The sequence below is a fragment of the Coccomyxa subellipsoidea genome, assembly GCF_000258705.1.
Source record: "Coccomyxa subellipsoidea C-169, whole genome shotgun sequence".
In the NCBI taxonomy this organism is placed as follows: Eukaryota; Viridiplantae; Chlorophyta; class Trebouxiophyceae; family Coccomyxaceae; genus Coccomyxa; species Coccomyxa subellipsoidea.
This window is the reverse complement of record NW_005178031.1, coordinates 426,714-446,026: the sequence shown is the minus strand read 5'-3', so window position 1 is coordinate 446,026 and position 19,313 is coordinate 426,714. Positions and strand designations below refer to the sequence as shown.

The window sequence follows — 19,313 nt, the reverse complement described above, 5'->3', positions numbered from 1 at the left end:
TAAAAGAAAAGGACCTGAGACTTTCCTATCGCTCATGTGATGCAGGCTGCATCAGAGGAGGCAGGAACGCCGTCGAATCAGGGGGAGCTTAGCATGCAGGGCGGGCATGTGCTGCTCATCGGGCAGCCCGGGGGGCGCGCATCACAGGCAACATCAGCACAAGGGGGAGAATCTGGTGGAGCGAGGGTTGGAGTGGGTCTTCCGGGTGACGGGGCTGCAGGCCTACGCGCACATGCTGCATGACAGCGAAGAGGCCTCCAAGGCTATCGTTGTGCTCATAGCCGTTGCCACGCTGGCGCATTTTGCAGCAGGTGAGTAATGCCGCGCGCATGTCGGACAAATGGGGCGTGCCCTTCTCTATTTGTGGTTTGTGCACGCGCTTGGTGTCCTGTCAATGTTTGAAGGCTTCACTGGTCATACCAGAAATCAAAGTTGTGCTTTGTTTGCCCTGCTTACCAGAAGCAGTTTGGGAGAATTGAGGACGTCTTGCAACTCTTAAGAGTTGCACCCAAATATGGCAGTAAAAATGGCGGATATTGTCCGGGCCAGTACTTCCCGAGCAAGTTCTCCAAATTGAAGGTTATCGTGGGCTGGCTGCCAGTGTTGGAAACAGCCGGCGGCTTTCTCCGGCACGCATGCAAGACCATCTCTGTGACGACATCTACATGGCAACATGTTGGCTTTGGTGCACCATGACTTATATTGCCTTGGTCAATGGTTGGTTTTCAATGCAGGCGCGCTGGCACAGTATGCCGGTCTTCTGTTGAAGGCCAAGGTGGCGGCTCTGGCGGCGATCTATCTGCTGGCAGGCGTGCCGGGAATGGTGGAGGTTTGCGAGCATGTGGCGGCCGGGGAAGTCACCCCGCACGTGCTCATGATGCTGTCTGCTCTGGGCACAGTCATCCTGGGGAAGGCCTTCGAGGTGGGGGCAGGCTTTTTTCTCTTGTGCTGCGTCGCTTGGAATCCTTGTCGGCTTTAATTTGTGTATTCTGCGCAAATGCTAATGACACTGCTTGGCTGAGGGCACAGCAGTATCTCTAGCGTGTCGTGGTCACCTAGGTTCTGGTCCCACGTGTCCAAGCGCATGCTGGGTGCATTCCTATTCTCTTGGGGCCTTGGCGTACATTACTTCTTCATACAGTCAAGCTGTGCCTAGTCCTGATGCACTCGACTGTAGTAGCTGCAACTCAACTAGTCCTTCAACCTTTGCTAGATGTCCCGGCGCCTGCTTGATGAAGTTCGCACTCAAGGATCGGCTGAGCATGTGCACGCACGATTCACTCCCGCCATGTTTGTTGCGGGCTGTCAGAGGGTGACATGTGACAGCGGGTGACCTATCGTCTCGCTGACTGACGACTGAGCGGCATGTGCGCACCTGCAGGGAGCGTGGCTGCTGGTGCTGTTCAGCGCGAGCCACGCGATCGAGCACAACGTGACGCGCCGCGCGCAGGGCAGCATGGCCAGCCTGCAGGAGTCCCCCCAGTCCGCCTGGCGGCTGGCCACCGCCCCCGACGGATCCCCCGCCCCGGGGGAACCACAAAAAATCGACCGGTCAGACGTGCGCCTGGGCGACCTCATCTTTGTGAAGGCCGGCGAGCAGGTGGAGTTTTCTCTGCTTCCCTTGACTTGCTTATGTCTAGTTTGATCTGAAATAGAATGTCTGTCTGTTTGAGCGGCAAGGGATCAGTTTCCCTAGCCAGAACAGGAGGGCCTTGCCCGCTGCGACAGTGTCTGTGCATGTGGGGTTTGGCCTTTTTGCTGCATCCCACATATTGTGGGGAAAAAGGTGAAGAGGCAAGGTTGCGAGTGCGTAGCGCTCTTGCATTGCTTTGCACGTGCCCCTGCTGGAAGGGCAGAGACACTACGAGAGCCTTGCAAGGATGCCACCCAACTGCAGCGGGTGGGAGGCATGCTGTTACCATGTATCACAATCATACTGTGAAAAGTTGAACCAGTCTGCAACGATGGCTGTCAATTCTGCACATCCTTGCGACCTCGAGGCCTTCTCACGAAGCATTGTGTTCTGCAAGTCAGTTGCATTGCAGTGAATCATGTTGAGACGCTCAAGTCAGTTGAGTCTCATGCAACCACAGCAAGACACCTGAGAACCCGCCGCTTTGTGGCAGGTGCCAGTGGACGGAGTGACAGTGAAAGGTGCAGCGCATGTGAGCAACCAGCACATAACGGGCGAGGCGCTGCCGATTCTGGCGCAACAGGGCACCGAGCTGTTGGCCGGTGCTTTGGCCACCGACAGCTGGCTCGTTCTGCGTGCGACAAAGGTGGCGCGGGAGTCCGCCCTCGCGCGCATCGCGGAGCTGACTGAGTTTGCCAAGGTGGGCGCTGCTGTGCTCTGTATGCAAGGATTTTTGGAATGGCCGAGAAGAGCTCTTCAGGCTCCTCTTCATGCCTGCCATGTTAAGTGCATTGAAAAAGTGGCTTGGCAATGCAGTGCACATAACATCCAAACTGCTCACAGGAGCTATGCAAAAGAAACTGTCTTTGTTGTTATGAGGACTGTCCTCCTGCGCTTGCCTGTCATGCATACACTGTAGGCCTGTCTAAGATTGCTACCGAGATCGCTCAATCAAACCATGGATGATGCATGTTGCTGATGCGAGCAGGCGCACCGGCCGGAGATTCAGGGCCAGCTGGACGCGTTCGGGGGGTGGTACTCGCGATTTGTCATCTTGACAACTCTCGCGGCAATCCCTCTCATGGCAGCCGTCGGAGTGCCGCTTTTAGGCGCTGGGGCCGAGCCGGGGGCCGTATACCGAGCGATGGGCTGGTTAACGGCCGCCGCCCCCTGCGCCGTAGTCATGGTTCCCCTCGCGTACACCTCAGCGCAGTTCGCGCTTAGTCGCAGGTTAGTGATCACCTTTCTCCTCACCTTTTTATTACCTACAGCAGTACAGTCCTGTACTTCTTAGCGTTTGCCTCTGCATGGATGCTTGCCTCAATAACTTTCTCAGAAGCTGTGTTGAAAGGCGTTTCCTCCAGGTATGCATGCATGCGTAGATGTATGGCTGTGCCAAGTGCGCAGTCTTTTGCGGGCCTTTTTTGACAGTCGTGTCCACGGTGCTGCAGGGACATATTAGTCAGGAGGGCGAATGTCTTTGACGCGGTGCAGACGTGCGGCACGGTCGCCTTCGACAAGACCGGCACGCTCACAACCGGCGTCATGGCAGCAACCTCCATGCAAAGCCTGCAGCAGCCCAGCGTGCAGCCTCAGCAGAATAGCGCAACACAGTCCAACTCAGCTAGTGAGCACTCACAACTGCTCTCGCTCTAGACTCTGCTCTCGTTGTTATATCGAGCACCTCAGCACTCTCCCGCTCTAGACATCGCCCTGTATCCTTCACTCCGCACCTCAGCAGTGCCTTCTTTGCCGTTAGGTGGTGTCTCTCCCAATCAGATTACCACGTGCATTTTGTGGCGGTAAAAACGTCACGCCAAGTGCCACAGAGCGTATCAGTGTTTCATCAAGCTTCATGTGGCCATCATCGGTGCAGGTGGCTGGGCACAGCAGGTAGCTAGATCAGGAGACACCAGCGAAAAGAAGGCACTAGCACTGGCGATCACACTTTCGCGGCGGGTGTCTCACCCGGTTGCAGATGCCCTGACGACGCTTGGGGACAGCCTAGGGCAGCTTCAAAGGACAGAACATGGCTTGGCAGGAGATGGCGGGCTTCCTCGGATAGACATCAGCGCGTTCAGAACAGAGACTGGTAAGCGCCCCTGCACTGTAAGGCAAAGGGTATTAGAATTCTGTCTGAAATGCTGTTTAGCCTGTCTAGTCAGGAGCCCTTTTGCAGGGGCTCTAGCTGTCAATGCCTCAGTGACATCCAAGCAATGAGCATTGAATTGGCTGTGCATGCCAGTTTGCTCATGCGCAAGCGGATACATCTAGCATTCTTAGCTTGATGTGCATCTGGGAGAGACGAGAGAGAGAGAGAAACATCGCCCGTTTGGCAGCCAATATTGCTGATCAGATGTCTTGGAGTGCCAGATTTCATGATCATTTTTTGCCCCTGCAATATTTAACACATTATTGCATGCAGGTGGGTCGGAGGGAACGTTTCAGGAGAACGGGCAGCCGTGCTTTGCGCGCTTTGGATCAGTCAGCTACGCCAGCGCAGCGTTGCCAAAGCAGCGTGCTGCTGACCTCGCACGCCTCGTGGACGGCCTCAAAGCGGCCACCACTGTGTCTGTGCTGGTGGCTGCTCCTCAGGAAAGTAGAAGTGACGGCAGCGGTAGCGGCAGTAGTAATGGGGCAGACGCTGGCTCGTCCAATCCCCTCATCAGGTGAGGGCTGCCGGGGTGCAACAGTCACTGTGGAAAGAGAAAAACCCAAAATAGTGTGCCTTAGTGAGGTTTTGAGGAACTGTATTCTGCAATTTGGTGCGTCGGGACATCCCTATATTGTAGGTAGCCCAAAATCGAAAGCGGCCTCAAGGCAGGCTCTAGCGCTTCGTGCAGTGATCAGGGCATGGTCCCAAATCTTATATATCGGGCCCATCTCATGGCTTTTGGTATGCTATTCCAGACCTTTCAAGGTTAGGCTGGTAAGGTGTGTTCATACATTTCCCAGAGTACGCAGGCCACAAATGCCCTGGGACTGTGCTAAATCTTGGCAATCCGAGGGCACACGGTATTGAGGACCCCTTTGTATCTACTGTTGCTGTGCCACCACAGTGCCCTCAGGGCCGGACAATGGAGCCACTGTACAATCAAAAAGCATTCAGTCTCAGCACCAGGTTGTGCTTGTCAGATATGACTCTGGCTGTCAGTTAATAGCGTCTCCCACACGCGCAGGGTGTTTACCTTTGAGGACCAGGTGCGGCCGAGCAGCCACGCAGCGGTGGCGGCTCTTCGGCAGGGCACCTGGAGGAGGGAACGCCCCAGCGCTGCAGACCGGCTGCGAGTGCTCATGCTGACCGGTGACAACGAGGTCAGCGCCGCGCGCATCGCCGCTCGCCTCGGCATCGCTGATGTCAGCGCAGGTGCGCGCACCTGACATAATAGTGTCTAGTCTGTTGGCCATGGTTTTTTCGCTTGATGCCACTTGTTGCCTCGTGTTGCGCAAATCTGGGCGTGCTGAGATTTGAGGCAAGAGAGAAGCTGCCTCTACAGCATGAATTGGAGTCTTTCAAGCTTGCATGAGTGTGAGGGCAAGTAATCAAAATCACATTATTGACATGGAACTCGTGTGCAGGGCTGCGGCCTGGTGAGAAGCAGGCGGCGATTGAGGCGGCTCAGCGCGAGGCGGCCGCATCACCCCGCGGCAGCGGAGTCATCATGGTGAGCAAGCATTATCCAGGCCCACGATCACTGCTGTAAAACTTATTGCCTGCCGCATCATCCACACAACTATTATCTCGGCCAATCAGGGATCAGCGTGCTGAGGTGCCCAGCCATAGCTTCCTAAAAGGTCCTTCTTGGGGCCATGCAAATCATGCTCCTTCATGAGACAAGTGGGTAACGGAGATTATCGCTCCTTCAGAAAACTAGTATGCAATCCAAGTTAGTTCTTATAGGATTTGCACTGGCCGTCACAGTATTCCTGTCTTACGTACCCTAACAGACACTTAGGTGATTGGCGGTATGAACGATTTGCCGGCGCTCGCAGCGCCCTCCCAGCATACTTCAGTTTTGCTGATATTTCATTTTTGCTGAGTTAAGCTGTCTTTTTGAATTTGAGCTCAGGTGGGGCGACGGCATGAACGATCTGCCGGCGCTGGCAGCGGCCTCCTAGAATGTTTTGCTTTTGCTGATCTGGTCTTTTTGAATTTGAGCTCAGGTGGGGCGACGGCATGAACGATCTGCCGGCGCTGGCAGCGGCCTCCTAGAATGTTTTGCTTTTGCTGATCTGGTCTTTTTGAATTTGAGCTGAGGTGGGGCGACGGCATGAACGATCTGCCGGCACTGGCAGCGGCCTCCTAGAATGTTTCGCTCTTGCTGATCTGGTCTTTTTAATTTGAGCTCAGGTGGGCGACGGCATGAACGATCTGCCGGCGCTGGCAGCGGCCTCCTAGAAATTTTTCACTTTTGCTGATCTGGTCTTTTTATTTTGAGCTCAGGTGGGCGACGGCATGAATGATCTGCCGGCGCTGGCAGCAGCCTCCAAGAATTTTTCACTTTTGCTGATCTGGTCTTTTTGAAATTGAGCTCAGGTGGGCGACGGCATGAATGATCTGCCGGCGCTGGCGGCTGCGACGGTGGGAGTTGGGGTGGCCGGCTCGCGGCCGGGCGCGGTGGCGAACTGGGTCGACGTCATCCTGCTGCACAACAATGGCGCCGAGGCCGTGCCGCTGTTGTTAGACACCGCCCACCGCACGCGCAGCATCATCCGCCAGGTGGCGTTCCCTGCTTCTGCACTAGTTCAAAGCGCAAGGGGACAGCTACCTCGATCCATGAAGGAGCAGCGGCTATTTCTTGCTGCAACACATTGAGGCGAAGGCTCTGTACGGATGGTGTAGTGGATGGGCCTGGAATCCCCATTTTATCAAGTTATTCTCATGGCTGCACCTATGCAAGCAGGTTGTAGTATAGGATGTGCGTGGGCGGACAGCAGACGTCACAGAGGAAGGGGTATATATGAAATGGTGAATGCAATCCAAAGTGAACGACGTTGTTTGCTCTGCCCATGTTGGTGCATGCTTCTGACTGCAGCCCTCGCCTTGCCGCTTTTGCCGATCCTGCACAGGGATGATCAACAGATTGTGTGCTTGTATGATTGTGTCCTCCAGCACTGATGCGTGCTGGCGTGTGCTGTGGCGCAGAATCTGGTGTTGGCGTTTGGATCGATAGCCGCGCTGGCACTGCCTGCTCTGCTGGGCTGGGTGCCGCTGTGGGCCGCTGTGGCGCTGCACGAAGGATCCACCGTTCTCGTTGCTTTGAATTGTACCCGGCTCCTCTCCTTGCCTCGCCGCTCCTGGTGCGCCCCTTCTTCTGTTATCATTAGTATTGCTGTTAGTGAAGTATAATTCGTAGTGTTATTAGTATAAGTGTCAGTAACAAACATTGTTCCTGTCAGAGGCAAAATGCGCATGCAGACAAGCTAAATATTAAGGCTGACAATCCCTTGTTTCAATTGCCGGATCCAAGAAAGACCCAGTGAAGGGGTGCACGGTGCTCAGTATTTGTATCGGCCCCCGCAAGCTGGGGCTGACTATAATTTCATCTTCTCGATTGATGTCAACCAGCAGGGTGTCTTGTTGCAAATATCCTTGCACTGCTGTCACGGTTCCCCCAACTCACCAGCGCATTCCAATTGTTACACTGGATCTGCACGAGTAGCTCTGGTGCATTGTGATAGACATTGCAATGAAGGGCCCCTGAGGGATTGTGGGATTTTGCAGGACAACTGAGGCCACCAGTGAGGAGGTTTCACAGGGCAACACATTGGCCAACTCCAACGCTGGGAACAGCTCGGAGAATGAGGGAGTAGGACTGCACATGGAGCCTTCCATTGCTGTGAGCCCGGCCTGAGGGCGCACAACTTCAGTTTAATGGACCAAGTTTGCTGTGTCAGGATCAACTGTAGGCTCATGAGCTCGTTGCTGAGTACAATTGAGAGAGAGTTGATGAAGTGCTGTTGAAGTTCCATCAAGCGAGGATTGAATGCCTAATGAGGATGGGCCTGTTGGCTAGAGATTGGAATCGAAGAGAAGATTGTGAGTCTGGCTATTTGGGAACGAGTGGCGAAAGGTTGACAGAGGGTTGAAACAATTTGAATTGTTTACATGTACATGCATTGCTTGTCTTGCTGTTGCATCAGCTGACAGCACCTCTTGCTTGACAAGCGCTATTGAGCTCTTACTAATCATGATTAATCCAGTGCAAAAGAAGCAGGATCAGAATACTTGATCTGATCAGGAAATTATGCTGCCTGTAATGCCTTGCCTGCCTTGTTTCTGTGAGCAATCTTTCCTTGGCAAAAAAGGTCAAATTCAAGCTTAAATTCATATGTTCAGGAACGTTGCCCATCGCTGCAACATGCATACCACGGCTTTCCGGGCAGTCTAATGCAGACAAAAACATGCAAACAGCATAAGTATCTGAGTGCAATGCTGCTGTAAGGGGTTCTGCGGAGACATGCCAAACAAGTACCGTACTGTTGACAAAGTCCACAGAAGAGTCTAATTTCACACTTGACACATTCTGGGTCCAATTTTGATACAAACCTCAATGGATGCTCCGCGGATCACATTGCGCAGGTAAACATCTGCTGCCAGTTCTTTGGCTGCCATTCAATGTGACATTCTGAGCAATATCATTCTGAGCAATACTTAGCGGATATATAGAATGTTCCAGCAGGCTGAAGACACCCGCAGGCACCAATCTGGCCAGCCTAGTGAGGCATGTCTGTGACATCCCAGGGCCCAATGTGCAACGCAACGTCAACCCTCTGCAGCACCGGCGCAATCTGTTCCTCACCCTCGCTCTGCCCCTGCGCAACATGCAGCTGTCAGCTTGACTTCCAGCAGAGGTGGATTCACCCTGCCGGGCGCACTAGGGAACACAAAAAACTGGCTACACTGGAAGGACAGGCAATCTTAAAGGGGGCACCAATTGTGTGGTGTCATTCTGCACTATACTGCGCCACAGCATTTGTTTCTGCCGAGCCGATGATTACACATATCTTCAACGTACTGACTCAAACATGCTCAACCCCGCATTCCTGTGGGCATCAGTCGAGATCACCAGATATGCAGCAGGAAGTAACCGCCACCCATTGATTACTAACTAAGTACCTGCGCGACTGTTGATGACTCAACGCGCCCGGCAGCCGCGTCCGACGGCTGTTTGGACGACAGCCAATCGGCCGACCGCGCAAGTTCGCGCCCAAACGCCGTGTTGCCCGCCCCCTGCAGAGCAGTCATATTTCAAGTCAGAATGATACAGCAATGAAGAGGATGGAAAGAAGTCAACATCTACGATTGAGTGAGGCAAGCCTTGCCAAGCTCCTGCTGCAAATGATAGATGTGCCAACTTGGCACTGCCAAGATCACATGCAACTCATTAAAAGCCGCAAGGCACGTGTGCTGCCTATTGCTGAGATCCCAGGCCTTAAGCAAGGGGCATTCTGGATCCACATCTTGCAAGTTTCTGTGACAGGCATGCTAGGATGTAACCTGAAACATATGCAACACACAAAATGAAAACAGAGTGAGATATGGGCTGCAGACCAGACCTTCAGGCCCCACAGATGTGGCTGCAGACACTCTGTGTGTATGCCCTATGGCCTTCGGGCTTTGGGTTTGCCGACACTGTAATAATAATAATAAAACAGAGTGAGAAGGCCGCACCGCTGAAGCCATGGGCAGCCCGATGTTGTCCATCACCAGGGACACTTCATAGGTCAGTGTGTCCATCGTGCTGTTGTAGCTCACAGAGTTCAGCGTCAGTACGATGACCTGCAGCCAGCATGCCATCACTTGAAAATATATTCTTAAAGGCTGCATCATGACTGTGGCTGCTTAATATGCAAAGGGAAAATCTTTCAGCCCTCAGATCTGGGCTGGGGTGGAGGACAGTCAACATCATAATAAAATTTTATGCTTGCAGCTGTATGGAGGCTGTGAGAGTCAGTGATGGAGCCCTGAAACTTATAAACATATAATAGGCGATTGAAGCGAGAGTAAATTTCTATCTCGATATGTAAAACGTCAAGATATACTGACAGAATTCTTGGCCATATGAAGCAAGAAGAGCTTGTATATCCCACCTCATCAGCAAGGTAAGGCCCTTGGGAAGTGCCGACGAGGGCTGCATTGGGAGCGCCCAGCCACTGAGTTGCATTCTGGCCGGCCGAATAAAATTGCGGCTGGCTGACAAAGGCTGCTGTGGAGAAGATGCCTGCTGTCCGCACAGGCGAGGTTGAATAGAAGGTTGTGTGCGGGCTGACACCCTGTTGCAAAACACCACATCCTCTCAACAGTGGATTGCAGAAGAATGGCCTAGTAAAAGTCTGGAACAGTGCAAAATCGGTAAAACACAAATGGTGCTTGCTCTAGAAGCTCTTGCTGGATCAGAATAAATGCTTACAGCTCGTTAGTACTGCTCTCTATGACACAGAAGAGGTCATCGGCTGAGTTGATGTAGCGGCCAGCAGGAACCCCACCTTCAGGACCAGGGAGCCAGGCGCCTGGGGGCCCGACGGATCGAATCTTAGCTCAGCAAAGGCGGACCTCTGTATGAATTGCAGGGTGTATGTCACAGCAGGTGCTAGTGATGGGCTAGCAGCCGTCTTGTTCAGCAGAGCGCGTGACGCCCCTGGCGCGCCAAAGCCACACAAAATAAATCTCAATTGTGATCAGTAGATAATTCGAAATATATAAACTACGTGATCCTGATAGTGATGAGATAAATGAGCGAAACCCAGGTCTCCGTGCTGACGCGCAAGGGTTTCATCAGACCACTTCAGTCGCGTCTTGCGAGCGTTCTTCTTAATTCGTACAAGTAAAATCCCAGTAAAAGATTATAGAGTGCTTCTGTGATTCATGAACCCCCTTCTAATGCCCAGGGAGTATCCAAAGTTTTCACGGGCCCTGTGGGTTTGTTTTGGATGGGTGCGGCACCTACCACCGAATCTGGCGATGCTGATCAACGAAAGGAGGAGGAATGGTAAGCGAGACATTGTGTGTTTCGCTGTAAGTTCTCATCCACCCACGGGCAGTTGTATGCCAATAAATGCTCTGAACGCTCGACGATGACATGACGCCAAAAACTGCGTTACAATTCGCACGTGACAAGATCCCCACAAACAGTCATCCTTTCTGACGTCAAAATCCACAGCTAACTTTCGAAATGCCATGCAAAGTAAATAAAAGACCGTCTGACCGTTCAGTCCACAGGACAAAATTGATCCAAAGGACAGAAACAGAGAACAGTCCTTTCTGTTCCCAGCATACTTTCAGGCGGCCAGTTTGCTGAGCAGAGCATCGCCGGAGCCAAGCTCTGCAATGCGCTGCCTGAGCACACCCACGAGCTCCTCTCTCTTCACAGCATCCCCCTTTTCGTCCCCCTCCCCCTTTTTCCACATGTTCTTCAGCCGCACTATGCCCTGCGCGCATGCAGTGAAGCTATCCGTCAGACATAGGTGACCACCTCATGACAAGTAGGGGGCTCTACAAAGACTCTCAAAGAGCCCTGCCCAATCAGCTAGCCTAACGGGTGCTGCCAATCCGGCTCTTCAGATCCCATTCCACTCCTGCGAGGAAGTGAGTACAGGGCCGTCAGTTGCTTCTGCATGCTGACACCCTGCTCCGATCAACCTGGCAGCACTGCTTTTCTCTGGCGTTCTGAAAGGGAGTGCCACTGCCTTGTGATGACAAGGGTGTCACCCTATGGGTGAAGCACGCTGAGCAGCACAGTTCTCACTTGCAATCCAGCCCTTCCTCTGCCGCTCACTCTGCCTTCACTTCCGCAATTCCCTTCCACCGACGACGATACTTCAGCCCTTCGTCTGATGCTCACTCTGCCATGGTGGCTGCAACTCTCTCTGCCTATCACTCTGTAGTAACTGTAACAAACGGCGCCCACAGCGGCTGCAAGGCCAATCGACCCTGATGGCTGTGTTGCTGATCACCCTTGGTTGCATTCATCACTCATCTGTCAGGGGTGTTGATAGTATATATTCCATCAAGCCAAGTGATCACAAAGGCAAACCGACTGAAGTCGATAGGCCGAAAAAGAGACAGAATTGAGGGAAGAGCTGCTCACCTCCTGCTTCTCTGACTCGCCCAGGATGACCAGGAAGGGGATGCCCTCATCGTCGGCGTACTGCAGCGAGTCCTTGAAATTGGGGTTGGCCTTGTACCCAAACTCGGCCGCGATGTCAGCGCCCCACAGCTCAGCCGCCAGCTGGATTCGGTCCAGCTGCATGCCCTTGCCTGGTGACGCCACCAGCACCTGCCGAATTCGATTCAAATTAAAACAATCAAATTCAAAATTCGGATTTGCAGTATCTTTGTGTCTGGACTGCTCTCCTGGCTGGGACCTCAGTGTACACCTTCCTAGGACCTAAGTGTGCATTGTCCCTTATCAGCCAATCATTGACTGCTTGTGTCCTACATCGTGCTCCTGGGCAGAGGTGTCTTCCTGTGACGGTGGCACTGCCTTCCATGCCAATGTTATGCCGGTTGCAAATCATTCCTATAGTCAGTAGGAGGTATTGCGCGCCTGCGTCTGGGTTTCGCGGATGGTGGCGCCCCCGGTCTTGGCGGCGGCTGTCAGGCGGCGTTCGAGGATGGCGAACACGCGCTCGATGCCGATGCTGACTCCCACCGCTGGCACGTCCTTGCCGCTGAACATGCCCACCAGGCCGTCGTACCTGGGCAAGAGACAAGACAATTTCTTTTACTGCATGTATGCAATGTGTTCATTAGTGCTCCTGGGCCATATACCTGTGAGCGAGGACAGGTGACCATTAGTCTGCAACAGATGTTTGTTTTGACGGTGCACTCAATTTCTATGGCACGGCCTCCTTTGCCTTCTTCTCGGCGCTCGCACCGCCTTGGGCGCCTTGCATTCTTCTTGGGTCAATAAAGATTTCCTTAGTCCTCGAAATGGGTTTTTCTTGGCTGTCCTCAGAAAGCAACAGCAGTTGCAGGAGCCCTTAGTCCAACAATGATGCCCACATTTTTTGTAGTTTTCAAACACGGAATGAAAAGAGAGGAGATATGCCTTCTTGAAGACATGTTTCCCGAGTCAGTGCTGGACACTGACCGGGTGTGAGAGTGGTGCCATTTATATATATGTGTATAACAGGTGGCCCCGGCTGGCAGGGGGCGGTACAAATCCTGAGCACCGTGCCCACGGTTGATTGGGTCTTGCTTGGATCTGGCAATTCCAACAAAGGGTAGAACTGTGGAGCCTTCAACTGCAGCTTGTCTGCAGAACGCACCTTGCCTGTTGGCAGGAAAAGCGTGTAATAATAATAATAATAACAATAACAATAACAATAACAATAACAATAACAATAACAATAACAATAACAATAACAATAACAATAACAATAACAATAACAATAATAACAGGGGGCTGACCTGCCGCCGGCCGCGATGGAGCCCACGTTCTCGTTTGCATCGCTGCCAGGAGTGGGCACTAGGACGGCCTCGTAGATGAGTCCTGTGTAGTAGTCCAGGCCGCGTGCCAGGCTCAGGTCAAACCTGAAGCAATCACCATCCAGTCAGGCTCTATTTACGCAATATGCAGGTGTATGCAATTATGCATCTTGTGCATGCAAGGGCCAAAAGGCGGGGCTGCAGAGGCTTTTTGAGATAGGTTTAAAATGCCAAATCCAATGACCTGGTCTGTGATGCTGCATGCTTCTAGGTTACACTGGGTAGAAATGAAGGGGCCCTATCACAGCTCCCATAAATGAAAGCGGTAGTCTGCCTCTTTCTCTGCCAGAGATATCCACTCCCAGTACTGCAGAGCCCCATTAGGAATGCCATCATTAGTAAGTGATCTCCAATTCCTGGACTCAAACACAAGTACATCAGACACTTCTACAGATTCTGAGCAGCAAGGCAATCTCAGGGCACCTGATGCTGTCAAGGGCGTTGCCCATGGAGCCGAGCAGGTCGAAGAGTGTGCCCATCTCGGCCAGCGCGGCAGCCGCCTCCGGGTCGGCCGCCAGCGGATAATCCGCAGCGCTCAGCTTGGCTAGCAGCGCGCGCGGCTCGCCCGCTTCCTGCACAAACTGCTGGATGCGGTCCGCCGCCTGCGCTCGAATCAATTTAAAATCTTGCCAGCTCGTGTTACTGATCAAGGCATCAAGGTTATACCTTGCGCCCAGCCCCTTCTGGCCGTCCCAGCGAAACATCACCAGTGCTCGGCGCATGGCAGCCTCCATGATGGGCTGGCATGCTGTGTTGTGCTAGAAACAAGGGCGTCAGGACGAATGGCCACAGGAATTCACACAGCAGACTCAATAGGTAGCTATGCCATTATGCAGTGCTTTGATCAACGGGCACAACAGAGTATATGATACTGCGAGTTCTCATCCCAACTGCACCTTGGCAGGAGACAATGCATTGATTCCATTGCTTGCAGCTTGATATGCAAGGCCTCAGACCAGCCTTGCCTTCAGGGGCCTTAGAAAAGCACTCTAGTGCCACACAGGACATACCTCCGGCGCTAGGCCTTTTTGGTCGACCATTTCTGTGCGCACGGCGGCCCAGGGCTCCTTGTCGAGCTTGTCAATGGCGGAGCAGATGGCGCGGAACTTATTGGAAGGTACCCCGCAGACGCGCATCATCGCGTCCAGAATGCGCCGGTGGTTGAGCTTTATGCGGAAGGCGCCGATGTCCAGCTCTGACAGGATCTCCACCAGCACCTGATCAGGACGCGAGCAAACAGATCCTGATCACGCGCTTTCTGGGAAAATCAGCGGTGCCCCAGTCTGAACAGGATGGAGGACGGCATTCAACACTCGGCCTATGTATCGCCTAATTATTGACAATAGGGTCGACACTCTGCTGGCATTCCTATGTGCTACACGCAAAACAAGCTACAGCCGACACAATGTGGGTTAGAAGAGGATGGCCTCTGCAACCAGCGCCCGCTGTGTTGTTGGGCCCTCACTCCATAAGAAACCTCTTTTGCCGGGCCACCAGATCAACACTGGCCAGATCTGGTAATCTGTTTGCAGTACAGTCCTCCTATACACCAGTAATGACAACATAGAAACATGCAAGGCCGCCCCACCTTGAGGACCTCGGCGTCGGGCACCATGGGCGGGTAGGCCCCGGCAATGTCAAAGTCGCACTGGAAGAACTCGCGGAATCTTCCGCGCGCGGCCTGCGGCTGGTCGCGCCGGTACACGCGCGCGACGTGGTACCGCTTTATGTTGCCCAGCCCGTTCAGTGCCACGTAGCGCGCAAATGGCACCGTCAGGTCGTACCGCAGGCTCAGGATCTCCCCGCCTGCGCGCGCGCAACACATGCATAAGCCAGAATATAACTCCCAGCGTTTATACTTTCCTTGCCACTCGCTGTTCCTGCCAGGAGGGAAGGCGCATCTGCAGACATATTGTGGGAATGGAGACAGTATGATGGCCCAAGCCTCACCTACAATGCCTTTGTAGTCTCAGGCATGCATGCATCTTAGAAGAGAGCACCTCTCCAGCAAACTTATGAGAATATGAACCAAACCGCAATCACTTGTGCAGCCACAGTGATCCTTGCCGCCTTGATTGTTGAGGATGCATGCGGACTGCTACAGCTAAGGGCATGCTGAATGGTGGCCGCAGAGAATGCAAATGAAGCGGACTCTCCTTCTCAACTCATGAGCTCTCACACACCCAGATCGAGAAATGAGCCCATATTCTGGTGCATGCACAAGCCCGGCTGGTGATTGACTGCTCCTGCCAATGCGGGCAGATGAGGAAAAAATCAAAGAAATTGCGCACCCTGGTCGGCCAGGTCGTAGATGAGCTTGGAGTCCTCGCCATACTTGCCCATTAGCGTCTCGCGCAGCTCAAATACCGGCGTGTCTATCGCCACCGCGCCGTGCCGTGCGAAACAGCGCTCTATCACCCTGAACGCATGCGCATAAATCCTATCAGCAGAAATGCTAAATCATAAACAAGGTGTGCCTAGTAGGTTGGCCCTGCCCCAGAAGCCAGAAGCATAAGCATTAGGTCAGGAAAGATCCCCTTAACATGTGTGCTGCAGAGAAAAAGCTTAAGATTCATTTCAAGTGTGTAATCTCGAGGGTAAGATGTACAGCTGCTTGAGGACTCATGATCAAACAATGCATTCCAGATGAGACTTGACAGATCTGTAACTATGAAAGAGGGATTACAAAGTTGTTGAAAGTTCTTGAAAGGACGTGCCTGAACGCGTGCCGCCGGATCGTCATCTGCGCCGGCAGGAAGTCACGCGTGCCTTTGGCGATCTTGGGCTTGCGCCGCGCCGCGTTGGCCTCTAGCACTGCCCGTACGCTGCCCAGCTGCGGGCCCAGGAGCCTGCCCGCCGGGTCCAGCGCTGCGCTCACCCCCTGCGTCGGGGATATGAAAAAATTCTCAACCTGTAGGGGCGTCTTGTTATACCGTGGTTGAATGTGATGTGTATGAGCAAGCCTGACCAGGCGCACGGCTGTCAGACATCTATCCTCTCGTTGCTCCCTGACATACTGTGACCACGATGCCCATCGTGACAAGGGGACCTGACGACTGGTGCAATCTCTTTTTCAATTTTTGTTTAAGGCAGCAATGAGGTCTGCTGAGTGCGAGGGTTGAAGCGGGTCTGTAATATAGGGTGCTTAATAAGGCCGCACCTTCACGGCAGCCTGCAGCAGCGGGGCGCCGTCCTGTGCGGCCGGAGCCGCGCCGTTGGCCGCCGCAGCGCCGTCGCCCAGAGACAGCTTGGCGATCTGCGCGGCCAGGCCGACTGATGGCGCACCGGCCGCCTGCTCCAGGAACGCCCTCCACATAGCCGTCCCCTTCCCTAGTGCAAATCCTACGCGCAATATTGCTTTGACAAGGTTGTGTCTTTGTAAGAAAACAAAATAGAGCAGCAAGAGCAGTGCTTTCCCAATCTCCATCTATCATAATCTTGTTACTATTACAAAAATTATGTGCCAGAGGCAAGGTGCAAATGCAGACAAGCTGCATGGAGAGCAGTGTCACCGCATGCGATAATGCGAATAATGCGATATATAATTGCATGCGAGCATTATATAGCATTTTATTTTTGGGCCAGTAGAATGCGATAAAATGCGATCCTCTCAAAAGTGTTTTTAGGGGGCCTTTAGAGTCCCTTTGAGGACTTACTCCATCCCCAAGCCTGTCCACACTGAGAAAAAACATTCCAAAAGAGTTTTACTTTGAGTTTTCAGGAAAAACCTTATATTTACCTGGCTATACCTACGTTTTGCCCAATAAAACAATGGCAAAATTGTTCCAAACGCATTTTATCGCATTTTATTTTTCGCCAGTAATGCTAGCATTTTATCGCATTATATTTTGAGAATGATCGCATGCGGTGACCCTGATGGAGAGGATGCCGAAATCCTTCTCCTTGTTGGACGCACTCACTAGATGTATCCTATATCCATACATGCATTGGCTTGCTAAGTGATGAGGGGGAGATATGGTTTGCGTCATATTGTCCAAACAATGAAGCCGCTAGAATTGGATGAAGAAGATTTCAGCTGCTTAGAGAATAATTTCAGCAAACAACGCGGGAAAAATGTGTGGTGTGTCTTGTCACCTGCCCCCTTGGCCTTCTTCTTGTCTTTCTTCTTTGCCGCAACATCCTCCTGTGCTGCCGGCGCCTCTGTGCTGCTGCTCTGAGGGCCCTCCTGTGCTCTGAGAGCAACCACTGCCATCGCTGCCTCCAGTGCAATGGCTCCTGCCCAGTCAAAAGCAAAAGAAAAATCAGATTGCTTTCTTGGAGCTCCATGCATCTTTCTGCATGTATGGATGCGGTGTAGCACTATATGCAAAACTGCAGCAGCTGCAACGTGTGGCGACAAGACATATTACAAAAGTAGCGAATACAGCTGCAGTTCCTGTCAAGTAGCAAATAATGAGGCTGTCTGATTATGAGGTGAGGGCGTGATCCCCACAAGAAGGCATACCTTGCACAGCTTCCAGGGCGGAGGCGGCTGACAGCGCAGCTGCCAGGCAGGGCACATCCTCGTCAGCATCGCAACCTTCTGTCAGCTGCTGCTTCCTTGACAGCTGCACTGCTTCTGTCACTGCTGTCTGACATCCCCGCACCCCCTGTGCCCCATATACATTATCTCAACACCCCTTTCATGCACCCCCTCAACTCAGTCCCCAAATTTCTTGCAATGTGCAATTGCCAATCCCTTCTTAGAAGCCACTGAAGTGGGGAGGTCCATCATTGGAGTCCACCGGCAAACATCAACATCAGGTGACCAAAAGGCTTATAGCCAGGGTCACCACATGCGGACATAAATTGGTAGTAAAAGGTGATAAAATGCTTGCATTGATGCAGAAAACTCAAATGCGAGAAGTATGGGATGAATTGCAAGCTGCTGTGCCACGTCCACGTTTTCCCGCCTTCTAGTCAGCTTCCAGCGATCAAACCTCATCCTAGCCGATTGTCAGAACCTAGCCGAGCTGCACATGATGTAGCAACTGCATAGGCAGTGGACAATATAGGTGAAAAGATCACCTCCAGGGCGAGGAGTTCTGGAGAGTACAGCCTGCACCGCTCGGCGCTCCTGACAGCCACAGCGCAGAGGCAGCGGGAGAGGCTGAGCAGGCTCTCAGCCAGCTGCAGCGAGGGCGCCTCCTGAGACACCTTCTCTGGCGCAGGCGCCGCCGTCGCCAGCTCTGAGCGCACTGCAGCGGCCGCCGCTGACAGCGCTGTCTCCGCTGCTCCGTGTATCTGCGCAGGGAAATCTTTGGATTGGTTTCATCCAGACCTCAGGCATGTTACAGAGTACTAAGTTTTGGTAGACAGAACCTGCACTTTGCAACTTCATGCCTGTCTTGCCCACAGCACAATTCAACGAAGGTCACTAGTGGAACTTTAGCTTGCTGATGTTGTTTGCTGTCCTCCATGGGAAGAGGCACAGGCATCAGCTTGCATGCCAAAACAGCGTCAGCACACTTAAGTCCTACGTCGACCTTGGTTTAAATTTGCGCTGTGCAAGACTGGTGCAGAAGCACACAATTGCAAAAGTCGCTGATTTCATGCTGGCAGGCTGCGTACGCGCAATCCCTGCAACATGCCGCATGGCTGACAGGCAACCTGGGCAACCTGCTGCTGCTGAGCAGAGACTTGACGGTTCAATGGAAAAGACAAATTGTTACATTCAAATCCAAGGGGCTGCAAGGGGCCTCTGAGGCACCTGCGGGACGGCCAGGATGCTGCGCACGGCGCCGGCTCCCCCTTTCCTGGGGTTGACCCGCGAAGAACCCTCCAGCAACCCCTTCATCTCCCCTGCCACGCTCGCCGCTGCCTTGTACGCCTGCCCCTCGCCCGCCGCGTCCTCAAACGCCTTTGTCTGCGCGCACACCACACCTCCTCATAATTCAAACACAGTTTATCACGATCCATATAAGATGAGAAAAGAATAAATCATGTGACATCTTTGGACTCTCCCTCATCGGGAGAGATACACAAACAAGCCCAAGATATGATTTGCTTGTGGGAAATGCAGCATGATGGAATTGATCACAGTGAAGCACAACGCCAGTACATGCAATCCCATGCATGCCTTACTGTGAAGAAAATGTAACAAAAAGCAACGCCACATTTTGCAAAGCAGTAGAGGGCATGTGTCCTGGGCAGCAGATGGCAGCACCTGGGCCTGCAGAGCTTCGC

At 53.0% G+C, this 19,313-nt stretch overlaps 2 protein-coding genes across 2 annotated transcripts; one reads left to right on the top strand and one right to left on the bottom strand.

Moving 5' to 3' along the window:
* Window positions 1-106: 106 nt before the first annotated feature.
* Window positions 107-7,914, top strand: COCSUDRAFT_66857 (heavy metal translocatin; the record flags this gene model as incomplete). The annotated part of the gene is made up of 13 exons (XM_005645873.1): window positions 107-311; window positions 735-922; window positions 1,382-1,600; window positions 2,127-2,333; window positions 2,622-2,863; window positions 3,085-3,260; window positions 3,510-3,725; window positions 4,059-4,302; window positions 4,813-5,000; window positions 5,213-5,298; window positions 6,171-6,353; window positions 6,780-6,934; window positions 7,359-7,914. The coding sequence occupies 13 exons, from the start codon at window positions 107-109 to the stop codon at window positions 7,486-7,488; spliced, it is 2,439 nt and encodes an 812-aa protein (XP_005645930.1). The 3' UTR covers window positions 7,489-7,914.
* Window positions 7,915-10,915: 3,001 nt separating this feature from the next.
* Window positions 10,916-16,443, bottom strand: COCSUDRAFT_53972 (histidyl-tRNA synthetase; the record flags this gene model as incomplete). Its single annotated transcript, XM_005645872.1, has 11 exons — window positions 10,916-10,973; window positions 11,043-11,065; window positions 11,725-11,913; window positions 12,184-12,334; window positions 13,050-13,172; window positions 13,551-13,729; window positions 14,138-14,344; window positions 14,716-14,933; window positions 15,419-15,546; window positions 15,845-15,960; window positions 16,288-16,443. The coding sequence occupies 11 exons, from the start codon at window positions 16,441-16,443 to the stop codon at window positions 10,916-10,918; spliced, it is 1,548 nt and encodes a 515-aa protein (XP_005645929.1).
* Window positions 16,444-19,313: the final 2,870 nt, after the last annotated feature.